At 41.9% G+C, this 14,623-nt stretch overlaps 1 protein-coding gene across 4 annotated transcripts in view; it reads left to right on the forward strand.

Annotated features, from left to right (window-relative positions):
• Positions 1-14,623, forward strand: part of RB195_015425 (uncharacterized protein) — a gene marked incomplete at both ends in the record, with an annotated part of 58,169 nt that overhangs the window by 21,246 nt on the left and 22,300 nt on the right. The window contains 14 exons of one of the 4 annotated variants that reach the window (XM_064206136.1): positions 1,697-1,821; positions 3,158-3,265; positions 4,224-4,335; positions 6,675-6,723; positions 6,812-6,923; positions 6,994-7,099; positions 7,199-7,290; positions 7,398-7,574; positions 7,635-7,710; positions 9,968-10,117; positions 13,767-13,864; positions 13,932-14,057; positions 14,112-14,280; positions 14,530-14,619. In XM_064206136.1, the coding sequence (XP_064062012.1) occupies positions 1,697-1,821; positions 3,158-3,265; positions 4,224-4,335; positions 6,675-6,723; positions 6,812-6,923; positions 6,994-7,099; positions 7,199-7,290; positions 7,398-7,574; positions 7,635-7,710; positions 9,968-10,117; positions 13,767-13,864; positions 13,932-14,057; positions 14,112-14,280; positions 14,530-14,619 (1,590 nt within the window). Of the gene's footprint in view, positions 1-1,696; positions 1,822-3,157; positions 3,266-4,223; positions 4,336-6,674; positions 6,724-6,811; positions 6,924-6,993; positions 7,100-7,198; positions 7,291-7,397; positions 7,575-7,634; positions 7,711-9,967; positions 10,118-13,766; positions 13,865-13,931; positions 14,058-14,111; positions 14,281-14,529; positions 14,620-14,623 lie in introns of those variants that run through there. The other 3 variants (XM_064206135.1, XM_064206132.1, XM_064206133.1) reach the window with 3 other exon arrangements.

Consider the following 14,623-nt stretch of genomic DNA (forward strand, 5'->3'; position numbering starts at 1 on the left):
GTATTATTTGCTTTTGATATGTTTTAAATTACTATTTTAAGCTATAAGAGCGTAAGCAAAGTCTCGCTTGATCCGAAAAGGTGGTCCGAATTGACGATATCGTGATGTCGCCTGCGGAACCTGCGGAAAGTCGTTTCACTGAGAATATAGATGTCGCTGGATCAGCGTTTTTAAAGAGTTTATATGCCGATTTTGAATTATATACTAACTGTCTTACTAAGATTTTGAGGGAAGAAAGTGAAAAAAGACATTCTTTGCCTTAACCGAAGACCCGTTTAGCGAACTAAGAGTATAGGCGGAGTTATAACCCACTTCGATTCTCTTTCCAATATCAGTTGTCCACCAGATCATGGCATGAATCAAGGTATTCGGAAAATTCTGGGAAGTCTAGGAAAACTGGAAAGACGTGACCACTTTAATCGCCAATCGGAGCCAGATTCAAACATTTCGGAGTGAAGTGACAATCCTACTAAGAACAATGAATTTCTACTTGAAATAGAACACAAGTTGCCAACTCTTCACGTGAAACCTGCCCAAATAACTAAAGGGTAAAGGGATCTGAAGTCCCACACAATTATGTTAATGGTTGCGCTCGAAGTGCCGTGGTGAAGCTGGCGATCGAAGAGCGATGCTCGCTATGATCGCTAGCTCCATCGCGGCACTTCGAGCCATTTGTCGAACTGTAGAGATGAGTAAGGGTACCGCCTCGGCCGTTAGATCTACTGCACCACTTCGAACGCAGCCGCTTACGCAACGTGATTCAGATCGTTTTGTCCTATGTACAGAACTCTGTCAACATGGCCTATGCAATGATTTGCAGCGGCTAACCGATGTATCAAGTGTTTTTATCCTTCCAGAGAAGTTTGGCACCGAGTTATCGACCCCGGAGAAGTGCAAGTCTTAGTTGGCCCCGGGCGATTTCGAACCATCTATCGATCCTGCAGACATGGTACAATCTCTTACTGCCTACACCCACCCCTTATTTATTTCACATTTGGAAAAATTAAACGAAGCGGAGAAATTATTGAGAGTACGAGGTGGAGAAAGGACTAGTGGTAATGGTTTAAAGACATTTCAATGGACATGAATGGTGCCCAGCAAAAAAGCTAACTGAACATGCAGCGGTTTTGGTGAAGTCGATCATGCCTATGTGGCCAACCCCCAACTGATCAACTATGGTCGAAAAGTTATTTAACCAAGCGTTAATGAACATTTATATCAACCTCACTGGTATCACGAGGAATTGAATTTGAAAAGGTGTACTTCAATTTTTCCTAGTCATTCATAGTGAATGGTCAAAAGTTTCCTCGTCGCTCTACATCTTCTGTCACCAATCTTTGCATGCGACCATAGGGTACTGTGTATTTTGTAGCGCCAAACAGCCCTTTCCAAATATCTAGTGATCGGAAACGTTTTTTTATACTTAACGCAACGTAGCTGCAGCACCCAGACCCATGGAAAAACGATCCAAGACAACTACAAACTAACGTTACATCACTAGAAATATTTACTTGTGCTCCACACAGCAATAAATTTGCTTACTTATGAAGTTGAACGGTAAGACAAAAGCTGACATAAAAGAGCGTTATTAGTTTTCCACTCTTAAAATAAGGAAAAAGCGCAGCATTAGGAAAAGGTTGTTTTATTGCTAAATAGAAGCAGCAACATGTAAAAACCTAGGTTTGAATCTTTTCAGGAGCCTTCAGAAGAGAATGTGAGCATCGCATTCACCGAATATCCGCCGGAACCTCGTCCAAAACGTAGCACACCGCTATGGGAATCGATACGGATAGAAACTGAATATGATCCGTCGATTTATCTGTACGTAGCTTTATCGTTCGGAAAAGTGATGTAGTGTTTCTAAGTCGACTTTTAAAAGCAGCAAACTATATAAATTGACGATTTTCCCACGAGAAAATGTTGTTAGAGGTGTAAATTAAGAGTGTGAGTGCGCTCACCTTCTTGAAAAACGGCTCTCCTGTTTGAATTTTTCCACGAGGCATCCTATAACGCCACATTGGTACACGTGCGGTGCGGTTTCGCTTAGTTTATCCATTGCTTTTTCTTGAATAATTCCCTGCTAAAATCTCATCGTCCACTCGCTCAGACACCCAGCGAGTGTACGAAAATGGCGCGTTGTAATGAACCCCGTAGGTAAATTCGTACAGAGAGACTGTTTTCCACACCATTTCTCGGGACGGTTAGATGAAATTCAGTGTTGACGCACTCATATTCATAATCAATACCACTAACCTTATGTTTTCCTGGAAACATCCCAACATTTCATTCACTTCTCATTAATATTGATTTGTCGCACAACCAACATCAACGATCAACATCACCAAAATTAGCTATGTTCATTCCCATCGTTGACGTGGTACTGTAGCGGGTGGTCTTCATTGCTGTATGGGTGCCTTTAGAGATGTTAGAAAGGCAGGATCTTTTTTCACGAAAGTTGATAAGAGCCGGGAAGAAGCGGTAGCTTCATTTCAAAACTTTGTTGATATCTTATATATTTCTTACTTAAAGGCAGAGTTCAGGGGGAATTTCTGAGGCTCAAATCTTCTCAGCAATGAGTAAATGACTCGAACATTCTTGTACAGAAGTATCATTGTGAAATCATGCAAGCTCTTCTCACAATCCTAAGAATTTGAGTGCTCAGGGAAACTCAGTTCGCACGGAGACTGCGGAAATTCGTCCAAATTGCGATTTGCCACAAAACAAGGGAAATTGGCTTGAACACTGTTGAGCATGGGTCTCTATGCATTTACTGTAGCAACAATACTCCGTCATTTCTTCGGAGATAGATTGCTGTCTGATGAAAACTAGTGGTTGAAGATGGGATGAAATTGTACCATAATCTTACATTGTGAGCATAGTCGCTATGATTACAGGTTTTTGGCCCTAGTAATAGGGCAAGGGATAGTAGAGGACGAAGCTGACTGAACAGAAAAAATCCCATCGACAAACTCTTGGTGTATCCCTCTCAACCAAAAATGAGGGGGGAACGGCTCGTTTGTCTTTGAAATCCACTAAAACCTACCAAGATCTCATATCTTTCTCCAATCAAACATTAGAATGTATTTCTACGTATTTGCATATATGTATTTAGGTTCTCGACTGAAACTTCTTTTTGTTATAACTCAAATATTTGCAGATTAAGTAAAAGTAAACAAGAAACGCTCAAGGATCTTATCACAGCCGCACGTGATTACTTCGAAAGCACATTGAAAGTCCAACGTCTTTTTTCGTTACAGCTGAGATCGTGAGTTTACAACATTGACGTGATGTATGTAGAGGAGTGAGTGAACATCATTGAATACTGTGCCCTTATCGTGCTTTTACAAACCTCTAAGACCATTAACATGAGACAATAATTATTGGAGCACCTGTGGAACCTTTTTCCACGTACGCGTCACATCAGTGCAGTTGAAGAAAGACGGCGCCGAATTTACTTCGAAGTCACAGCGTACTGTTTTTGAAAAATGAGAAAAGAAAGATAAAATGAAGAACATCCGTTAGCCCCATTCAGGTTTTTTCGACATTACCCTGTACATCAACACTAACGTCTTCCTTCCATTCGTCCTTGGAATGATCCAACTATAATTCTCTCGGGTGGGAACAAGTTGACTTTTGGTGGAACCCTTGCCCTGGTCCCAACAGGGCAGCAGAGTTGAGAGAGAGAGTCCAGGCGACCCTACATAGTTCGAAAGCAACCGTTTACGCAGTTCTCCGGCAGTCAGGTCATATTGGATCACATATGGATATAGCTTCTCACTAATTTCTCTCTCTTCGTTTGTCCACTGTTTCCCGTAGTCTTCCACATTTCCTTGTGCCTGCTTTTTTATCGCGAAGATTGCGTTGGCTCCTAGGCATTCTATATTATCTTCTGGGTGGTGTCCTTCGCTGCTATATGTAAATGATACAAAAGTCCCATGTGCTTTTGGATAAACGATGTCCCCATGAAATTATACCTTTCAATACTTGGGAACTTTTCTCCCTTCAATCTTCCACCCATTCTGAGGCGAATACGTTTATTCAGTGCTCACGCCCAACTAAGGATTCAATTTCAATGGCTCTTTGGAGTCTTACTAGGAGTCTGATTGGTCTTCCTTTTGAGAAAGTATCGTTACTTCTGCTACCTCTAGCGAACCATACAGTTGGATGCATCCCGCAGTTCAGTTTGATGAATATGAAATCGTATCTTGTCAATTTTTTTTCAGCAAATGTAAAAATTCCGAAGGGTTGAACCTTGGCGGTGTGACCTATTGCCAGGACGATTGCGCGAAACGATGTGGAGATGCACGTGCATCAAAAGAAGCACAATATTTCTCGGTTAGTTCATGTTCTCATGTTAGATTTTAATTTGAAGATTATAACTTATAATTTGAAAACAAGTCAACTCTGCTGTGTTCATCTGGGTGAGTTTTCCAAGGTAATTTCGATATTTGGTAACCAAAAAAGTGGATAGAAGTACGAGAACGTTTTGAGAATAATATTCATTTATGTTTAAATACCTATTTCCAACGCTGCCTCAGGCGGTCTCATGCCTACTCGCGCAGAGCAGGCCCTGGAATTAAATAGAAAATAAATTCTCTAAGGTTTGTGACTTAAAAGAGCTATGGAAACGTTTTGACTAGACATTCTTGCTACAAATTGTAAAAGGATGCCATTTACGAGAACATGTTTTAAAATTTCTATTTTTCTTCTCCACAATTTTGTAGAGAGATTGTAGATTGTTCTATAGAGATTCGGCTAGATCTACCGTTATTAACTATTAAAAACGATTCCTGAAGCGGTACAACTTGCAACTACAACTTTAAAATAATCGAGAACTTCTTCCATGTTCTCGATCATTTCAATCCCAAATACACAATTGCACAAGCTTCGTTGGTCGTATCCGTGTTAATGTTGATAGCTGTACATCATCACAGGATTCTAAGCTAAGCTTTATGGAACCTGAATAGCTTTAGTTCAAAATTGATTATTTAAACCGAAAAATTCCTAGCGGCTAAGATATTGATGAAAAATGAAGCTATTGACGGTAAAAATACGCTTGTCCCGCTAAGTACTAGAGTACGTACTGTGTACCTAACCTATTAACGATGAAGAGGTTAATATTGACCTCTTCGGTATTTTGCAGCCTATATTCGCTGATCCAACTCCCAGTGCCACACTGTCAACTGTGCTTCTGGCTGCCACTCGTGTTCCACAGTAGATTTTCTTCGAAAAATTATATTTTGTTTTCAAAAAACACAATGTAATGCAATACAACACTATGCGAAATGAAATTTTTTAGAAGGAAATACCCAGTGAGAAATTTGTGATACCGAGAGGTACTGTTTATTGGCTCACACTGGGATTTGATCCGCAGATGCATAGATTTATAGAGTGAAAGTGTCGACATTAACCTCAATTTCATTAAAATTAGATGGGGTTTTGAGGTTAGAAACACAATGTCCATTCACTATCCAACGGAACAACAATATTTTTCCGTCAATAGCTTTACTTCTCCAGCAATATCCTTGTTTTCGAGGCATTTTTTTATTTAAACAATCAATTTTGAACTCAAGTTGTGAAGCTATCCGATAGAATGAAGATTCAAAAAGCTGCTTCAGTTTTACAACTGTATCTATTTGAAAATCCACCAAAAAAGCATCGAATAAAAACTCTTCCAAGAAGATCTTAATCTCCCAAATCCCATATTCACAATAATTTTTTCTCCAATTACATTCTACAAGGGCACAGGCTTGTCATTGGTTTTGAGCTTCTTAGTGAACGTTGCTCCACTTCAATTCCTTGTAAGACAGAATATTTCGTTGCTAGACCCGCTATTGCTCGGAATGTCGCTACATTTACTTGCAGCCAGAAAAAAACAAAATTCTCAGAATTTTGGAAAGATCAAAATAGGCGTACTGCGATCCTCTGTGAATATAGAAGAGTGTGTAGTCGATTTTTTTCAATGTTTTCTTCAAATGGAGGATTCTTCAATTTTCTTAGACCACTTGTTTTCTATTTTATCCTGAGTCTTGTATTGGGTGCGTGAAGCGGCGTGATACAATTAACATTCGGCAAGCGATACGTCTGGAAATCTATACTAGTAGTTCCACGTCAGTGAAGGACATGATTTTAGGGCTGTTATTAAAGGCATATCACGAATATGACTTAATGAGGAAATCCGAGAAAAACAAGGGATCTGGTTTTAGGTTGCGGGATAAGAGGTGGCTCCACTCATTTCTCCCTAATCGTCGTAAAAAAAAACGGCGTGGGTCCTATGAGGTACATTAGGACGCTACACCATCTACACGCTACAGTCCCATTCTCTGGTTCCACCCGAATAGGTTGGTGAGGAGATCACTGATCTTCGACTGCTCGCACTTAGATGTGGCGCATAGCAACAGAAATCGTTGTGAAAAACGAGGTTTTTCACGCCGTTTTTTATGACAACGGATCGATGAGCGGAACCATCCCGGATCCTACAATCTACAACCCCATCTCTTCTGCTTCTCCTGCGAATTCCCTCCTAACTTCAGATTCGTGCTATGCTGATTTTTACATCAAAATTTGCTGCGAATAAGACCGACGCTGCGACATATGTGGCGTGAAGATGTCGCTTGAGCGTGCGGTTGGCCCTTGTCAGCTGAAACTTGTGTGGTTTTATCGTCACGATTCAGGAGTGCGTCTGCAACGGTCCCTGTGAAACGGAGCAAGGAAACTGGGGAGGTATGAACGATACTAGTTGTATAGTAATGCTGCTGTCATGAACTGGTTCACAAAGAGTTCTAAGAAGAAAACAAATCTCCAAGTTTAGGAGTTTTACGCAACGCAGACTTTGTCTTTTTTGTCTCCGTAGACGGACGCAAATGTGACCAAAGAACTATGGCTTTCGCTTCTCATTGTGCATATGATGAGTATTCGCGTCGGTTTGTTACTTCACTTTCTTTCCGTATGTTGTTATTTTCTTATATGTATGCTACTGATTGATCACTTGAGGCAAAATGAGAAGAGAGAAATTCACGGCCCTGTACACTTTCGTGATGCGCGTGAATTCGATCATCACTTCTGTCATGGGGGTTTTCAATTCGTTCTGAAACTCAAGGTATTGCCGTAGAAGTGACACCCAACAACGTTATTATAAGGGCATCCCATGAGTTTAGTTCGACCGCCCTGAGTGGGGTGTTTGAAGTCCTTCTTCTAGACGCACGGATATCCAAAACGAAGCCTCATATCCGTAACGAGATGCTCTTCGTTGTCTTTGGACTCTTCTTTTGGTACCGCCTTTACCGTCAGGTTTTTTTTTGGTGAGGTGGGGGGAGGGGGTGGGTTACGTTGAAGTTTCTTCAAATGTGTAAGTCTTTCTAACAGCATGGCAATCCAGCTAAAACTGATTTTCTAAGAGCTGCATTCAGACCAGTTGCCGGATTTGTGAATATCTGTCCTCTTGCATTCAACCACATGAAGGCTAAGGACCTCTCCAAATGGGAAGCGGTAATCAAACACGAGCTTATACATGCTCTTGTGTTCTCCAGAGTGCTCTTTTCAACCTTCCAAGGGATTCTGCGTTACACAGAAAGGTGAATTCCACTAATTACATCTTTACATGTCGCGTCTGAAGCATAAAATTTAAGTTTCAGGGTAGGTCACATGGTTTTGGTGTCAGGGGTGACTGAACGATTCAGACGATTGGATTGGGAAACCGCTACAGGCATAGTCAGTTCTACCGCTTGGAAACAAATTGTTGCATGAAATTACTTTTCAGCTTGCTGCCGCACTCAGCTCGTTGAGAAACAAAGTCAAGCGTGCGCTGGTATTTCACCAAAAGAGTATTGTAAAAAGAAGAGAGTTGGGCGAAAGAAGGAGGACAAGAGAGAGGAGCAAAAAAGAGGAGAGGAGGACGGAGGATGAGAGGGATGGAGAAAGGGGATAGTAGGGGGTACAGGAAAATAGTAGAAGGAGAGTGGAAAAGAAAAACAATTCGTCGTTGAGTTTTGACATTTTAGAATGCAAGGTTGTAAGACCTTTGGTATACAATAAACAATGTGTAGCAGTGTGACCAGGGAAGGATCTTTTCTTTTCTGTGAGGGAACAAGAAAGACCCTATCTATTATAAATACTTAGTATGAGAGACGAATTATAAACGAGCGAGTATCAGGATATGAAAAACTAATCGGCGGGCTGATGTCATTCCCTGACGCGATTACCCGCAACTCTGCCGAGGCGTGTCGCCCTTAAACATAGCTCTGCCCATCCTTTCGATCTTCTGCGAAAGCTTGCACGAAATCAAACCCATTCGTTGCTATTCCATATCCTGCGAATCCTTATGTCTCGCCTGAAGTGTCTATCCACGCCGAGTACTCTCACATCCTCTTTCACCACCTCAGTTCAGATCTTTCTCATATCTCACAGAACTTCTGCTTTCAGCCAGGTAGCCTCTTCCAGCTTGAATCCGACAAACTCCTCAAAACTCCTTGAGCAAAGAGATCTGCTGGTTTTCCTATCGTATGATCAGAGAAGCGAAGACGATATTCTTCAGTTATTAACTCATGGGTTCATGGCGGTGCAAGAGGTTGATATCTTCCACGTGACATCTGTCCATCTGTCATCATCTGTCATACACCATATCGAGTTCCGCTTAAAGCTCTTCATTGTGGCATACTCTAGGCCAAAAGCAGCCAAGCAGCCATCTAAGCACAGCTTCCTTTCGGCGCAATCAACCCTCTCCATCACCGTAGATGGTGCTGCCCAAGTCTCCGATCCGTACATCATGATGGGGCGAATTGCGGATAGGTAGACTTGCAGTTTGACTTCTTTGGTTGATGGTGGTCGATCACAGGCATTTCCTTAAGGAGTTGAATGCGAAAACGGCCTTAACGCATCTACGCTTAATATCTTTCTCATATCTTACAGAACTGATCGACGAGTTCAATTAGTTGTTCCACCCTGATTCCCGTTCGAAGCCTCGAAGAGATACACATTTGCTTGCATTTATTAGGGCGTAGACGTAATCCATAGACTGCACCCAGCTTCGATACAGGGTTGACAACATGTTGAGGTTTGGCAGTGCTTTCCGCCAATATAACAACATCGTCGGCGTACTCGAGAACAGTCAAGGGCACCCTGATGGTGCTAAGACGATGCCGGCAGGACACTGATCGACTGTTCTTCGCATAATGTCGTCGGTGGCGGAATTGAACAGAAAGAGTCCTGTGCCCCTTGTTTTACTCCAGTTACCACCTCAAATGGTGTAGTATATCCGGCTGGTGTTCGAACTGCAGCAGTTGTCCGTTGACTCATGTTATCAAGCACGCGAACGAACTTTTCTGGCACTCCATCGGCGCGGAGCACGTATTGCCCGATGAATGAAAGGAGGTAATGTTGGGAGATCATTTTGGGGAGGAAAAAGTATGGTTAAAGGCATCATTTCACGAATCTGACGTGATATGGATTACCGATAGTCAAAGACTATACGGGATCGTAGATTGCAGAGACGGGTGGGATCCCGCTCAATTCGACTCATTGCCGTAAAAAAAGGCCCGAAAGATACGGCTTCGAGCGTTCCGGCGCGCTACTTTCTACAACGAGTTCGATTGCCAGCCTTGTGCACGCGCCGCATATTCCGGCCGTTTTTTACGGCAATTAGGAAGAAATGGATGGACTCACCCCCTCTCCATAATCTACTTGCCGTATACGAATACTCCACCTGAAATCTGTACCACCTCAAATTAGTGAATTGATGCCTTTGAGCCATTAAAAGAAGCAAAAACTGCATTTTACCTCAATCTCCACCTAAAACCAAAGAACAAAGGAGATATTTCTTCGCTCTTTTCAATCCTATTACTTAGTCGTTACTACTGCAGAAAATCCTCAGAGACTTATCACCAATAATTTCTGTATTGGTGTTGGAAGTTTCATCATCTGCAAGTGTTTTTTTGCTTTCTCTAACTCTAAAAAGGGTGCTTTTATCTAGGTCTCACATGATGTATTCATGGTCGTGACACCTAAAGTACGAGAGGAAGCCCGAAAATATTTCAACTGTCCTGACCTTGAAGGAGCCGAGCTCGAAGATCAAGGAGGTGCAGGAACAGCTGGTGTGCACTGGGAAAAGCGTGTACTCGAAGTGAGTTTCTGCTTTTTTGTTTGTTTGTTTGCTTCAGAATGTAAATTTTCGACTGGCAATTCTGTTCGAGCTGAGTTTTTTTGCAAACTTTTGCGATGCCTCGAAGAATTCTTCGCAACTATGTTGCTCTTCAGAATCCTTGAAAAGAGACGGTTGTAACGTAGTCGGTAAGAGGTTTTGTTGTAACTAGAGATAGTTCAAACACTCTCTTACGTAGCCTTATGAACTCCTAAATGAATTCACAAACTACCTCCTTGCTACTTCACCTCCTTGCTTCCTTAAGTAAATGTGTAACTTTATGATTGCTGTGCACTATGACCTGGTGACCTTTGAGCAGATTCACATCATATCTGCCAACAGAGTGTATCGCCTCCCGTTGGTGTTCGATTTGATCGAACAGAATGTTGCTGTTGCGACTTCAGAGATCGTGTTCGCTTGAACAGCATCACCTTTTCCTTCGTAAAAAAATAGGTGATACTCCTCCTAAAAGATAATAAAAGCATACATTGTCTGGTGTTAATCAGTAAGTTTGGGATGCACCAACGCCTTTTTGTTCAACTCAGAATCGCTTGAAGTTTACGAACAAGTGTCTACCCTACGCAATGACACCCGGAGCAAGCTGATGCATTGAGGCAGTCTTTTTATCCTCCTAGACAAGTCTGGTACTAATTTGTCAAAGTCGGAAGAATGAAAGACTTGGTTTGCTTTAGGGCGGCTTCAAACCACCTATCAATCGTGCAGTCACGGCGGAACCTTTCAACGACTGCACAGCTGGGCTACGGCTCCCTGTACTTCTCTTAAGCGTTTTTTTTTTATCTCATGACCGACTTTCTTGACTTGAGGTAGAATTCAGAATCCGCTCTTTCATGCCTCCAAAGTAGCCGTATGCAGTCGACATCACCCTTTCGATAACACATCCTCCGCCGTTTGACAAAGAGTCAAAAAGCATGGGAGTAAAAGTCATGACACCGCGCTCACCCATCTTGTTCGATCATCACTTAAAACTCTGAAATAATAATCAATCATATCAATAATCAAATCAAGCATAGAATCTTTTTCGTCAAAATCTAGTTTTGCCCCTGCCATAGTTTATTATATGACGATTTCTCTCCTTGCAGTGCAAAAACTAATATTAAATACGTAGTCATTATTCGTCCGGATGATGATGTCTACCACGAAAGACTTGCGTAATTAAACCTTTAATGAAGATCAAAAATTACAAGACGATGATCAAAAAGATCAAGCAGAATTTATTACTGATAAGAAAACATTCGCAAGAAATATGTAAAATTGCAACAACTGAAACAAAAAAGTGGCAGCTGCAAAGGAAAATAAAATAAAATAGAAAATAAAGGATGTCTCAATTTCGAATTTCGCCTTCCCCATTTCGACCTCTTTTATACTATCGTGTGTTCGATGTGTGCGCCGCTATTCCCTTATGATAAGCTTTATCTCTTTAGCAAAAGGAAATAATCTGGGAACGAAAAAAGGTGTGATTCGAGTCTTAGGCGAGATTCCCCCAAAAAAGGGTTTATTTCGCAACTTTGCAGCCCACACCTTCTTCCTAAACCGTTGCATTATCCGATTTTCGAAGCGGTCTTAGCCGTCTGAAGATGTCATCGACTGCCTACACGCAACGTTTCCACTTCCACTTGTACGGAGGCTCCGGAAGTTCGCAGTCGCGAAATGGTGTACTCTTTTTTGCAGGGAGAACAAGAGACCTACTGGTAGTCTCCTACGCGGTGCAGTTCGAGGCAGTTAAAACAACGACTGGAAACAACGATCTGAAACAACTTTTAAAGGCATCACTCCACGAATCTGAGGTGGTACGGATTCTAGGTGGAATATTCGTATACGGCATAGTAGATTATGGGGAGGAGAGTGATTCCGTCCATTTCTTTCTAATTGCCGTAGAAAATGGCCCGGAAGACACGGCTTCGGGAGTTCTGGCGCACTTTTTTCTACAAGGACTTCTACTGGAGCGCGCCAGCCTTTTGCGGCGCTGCATCTTCCGGGCCATTTTTTACGGCAAATAGGAAGAAATGGACAGAATCACCCTCCTCTCCATAATCAGCTAACCCTTATAAGAATACTCCACCTGGAATCTGCTCCACCTCAGATTCGTCGGGTGATGCCTTTAAGAAGCTACGTCTCTACGCTCCAGTTCGCATCGTACTGCAGGAATCGGAGTAATGTAACTCTTGTTCGCCGCAGAAAACACATCTCATTTTCCTTCACTTAGTACGGTAAACATGGGCTTCATACTCGTGTCGTCAACAAGTTCGCTTTTTCACAATTTTCCTCAGACGCTTCTGGACCTTATAGAACTCATCTTCTAGCGACTTGATCTCTCCTGGGATCGCTGCTTTTTTCGGATACGCTTTCTCGCTCCCCACCTCCCTCGCAGTCGTCTGTTGTGGACGGGCAATCTTTCGCCGCCTGTGAAAAATGGTCAGCTGATGTTGAAGGTTGAAAGGTGACCATTTGCGTTTCCATAAGGAGTTGCTTAGATTCGATCCTCTCTATTGTCTTCTTCATGCTCGCTACAGTCTCAAAAATGAACAGCGCGCTCTCCAGAATCCGCACGTTATACTTTACTTCTGACCTAGCTCCAAATTCGAACAATTTGACAGGATTTACCGCAATGTCAAAGAGAAGTTTTCCATTCCTCTGCGGTGATCGTCCAAAATCCAAGCTCGATATCCTTCTGGCTTGTTAGCAGTATCTCCTTTTCGCCATTTCGCGTAGTGTAGTGCATCAGAAAATAGCAATTACAAGTGCTGGTGCAAAGACCGGAGTTTTGCAGTTTTTTGCCTCGAGCTCCAGTGTTCGCGCCTCGCGTTTCAGTTCGTCATATAGCAGATCACTATTTTGAGAACTTCGATATCGTTAAAAAGCTCTCCAGGCAATCCAGTCGTCGTCATGACACTGCGGCAATTATCCAGAACAATCTTGTAATGCGCGTCAAATGTGGGTAGTGGGGGAAGTGCAACTTTCAGGCGCTTTAGTTCTCTCTTGACTTTTTTGCAGTTTAAGTGTACTGCTGCTGTGAGAATGAGGAGCAACGAATTTCAGAATGCTCGAGGAAATGAAATAGGAATCGGTGGTTCATTGGTAGAATGCTGGCCTACGAGGCGGCCTTGGCGGGTTTGATTCCCGGGCGATGCCCTACAAAGAGCAGACGGTTGTTGGTATTCCTGCTCAATCAAGTTTCGGGCAACGGGGGCTTACCACCAAACTAAAATTTGCGTAATTAAACTTTTAGTAAAGATCAAAGATTACAGGGACAACGACCAAAAAGTTCAAACAAAATTTATTACTGGTAGGAGAGCGTTCACAAGAAGTATATAAAACCGCAAGAGATGAAACAACAAAGATGGGAAAAATAGAAAAACAGAAAAGAAACAAACGAAAATAATGAGTAAAATAATAAAGAACTTGTCAACCTGGCATTTTGCCTTTCGCACTTGAAACCTCTTCTATAGTGCCCGCACTGAAAGTTCCCAAAACAGATGCTCCGCTATTCTCTTGAGATAGGCCTTATCTCCTTAGTAAAAGGAGATGTTTTGGGGATGAGAGAAAAATATGTGAATCGCGTTTTCCGCGATATGTTGATCCCTTTGAAATTGACGATTTCGTTATTTTGCAGAATGAAGCAATGTCAGGAGTTACTACGCAAGTGTATGCGCTAAGTCGTATAACATTAGCACTTTTCGAAGATTCTGGATGGTATGAAGTAAATTACGAGTAAGTGCACTCAGATAATATGGTTAGTGAAACTTTTATTAACTTGGGAGTGGTAACTGGTTTACAGCAAGGCTGAACCAATGTCATTTGGACGTGGATTGGGTTGTGGGTTTGCCAAACAAAGTTGCTTAACCTGGATCAGAAGAAATGCACATAATCCATACCCATTTTGTAACGTGTTAGATGACTCAAGGTATTCTTCACCAAAGTGGGTAGAATATATCGTAGATTCTGGCTCAACTTTTAGATGTAGCGGAAATCGAAAGGCGAAAGTTCGTTGCAACTTGATGACTGGTTTAAAGAATGTTTTTAGTCATTATGATTATAACATTCGAAATGTGTACCGTGATAAAAAAGGACGTCCTATTCATGGTCATGGCGATCTCTCCATATCGGATTACTGCCCATATTACAAGGTAAGTGATCTGTGGTTGCATACGTGTTTACTAACCGTGAGCTGTTCTGAATCAAAGTCGAAGGCACGCATAGGCTCTGAACTGCAAGACTTTATTAGTTTTATGAAAAAATTGTAGATATATATATATATATATATATATATATATATCAAAAGGGCCTTTGTACACCAACCATCTACATAACACTGTGATAACATTTTCCTCCTCCAAAATTCATTCATGCTAACCCCACTACTAGTTTAACTTGAGGAATACGGCGAATATTCAAGCGAAGGCAAGCACGCCGACACGAGGTGTACAATTCCAGAAAACATGATGTACAACAATTACTCATTGGAGGTGT

The sequence above is a fragment of the Necator americanus genome, chromosome V, assembly GCF_031761385.1.
Source record: "Necator americanus strain Aroian chromosome V, whole genome shotgun sequence".
In the NCBI taxonomy this organism is placed as follows: domain Eukaryota; kingdom Metazoa; phylum Nematoda; class Chromadorea; order Rhabditida; family Ancylostomatidae; genus Necator; species Necator americanus.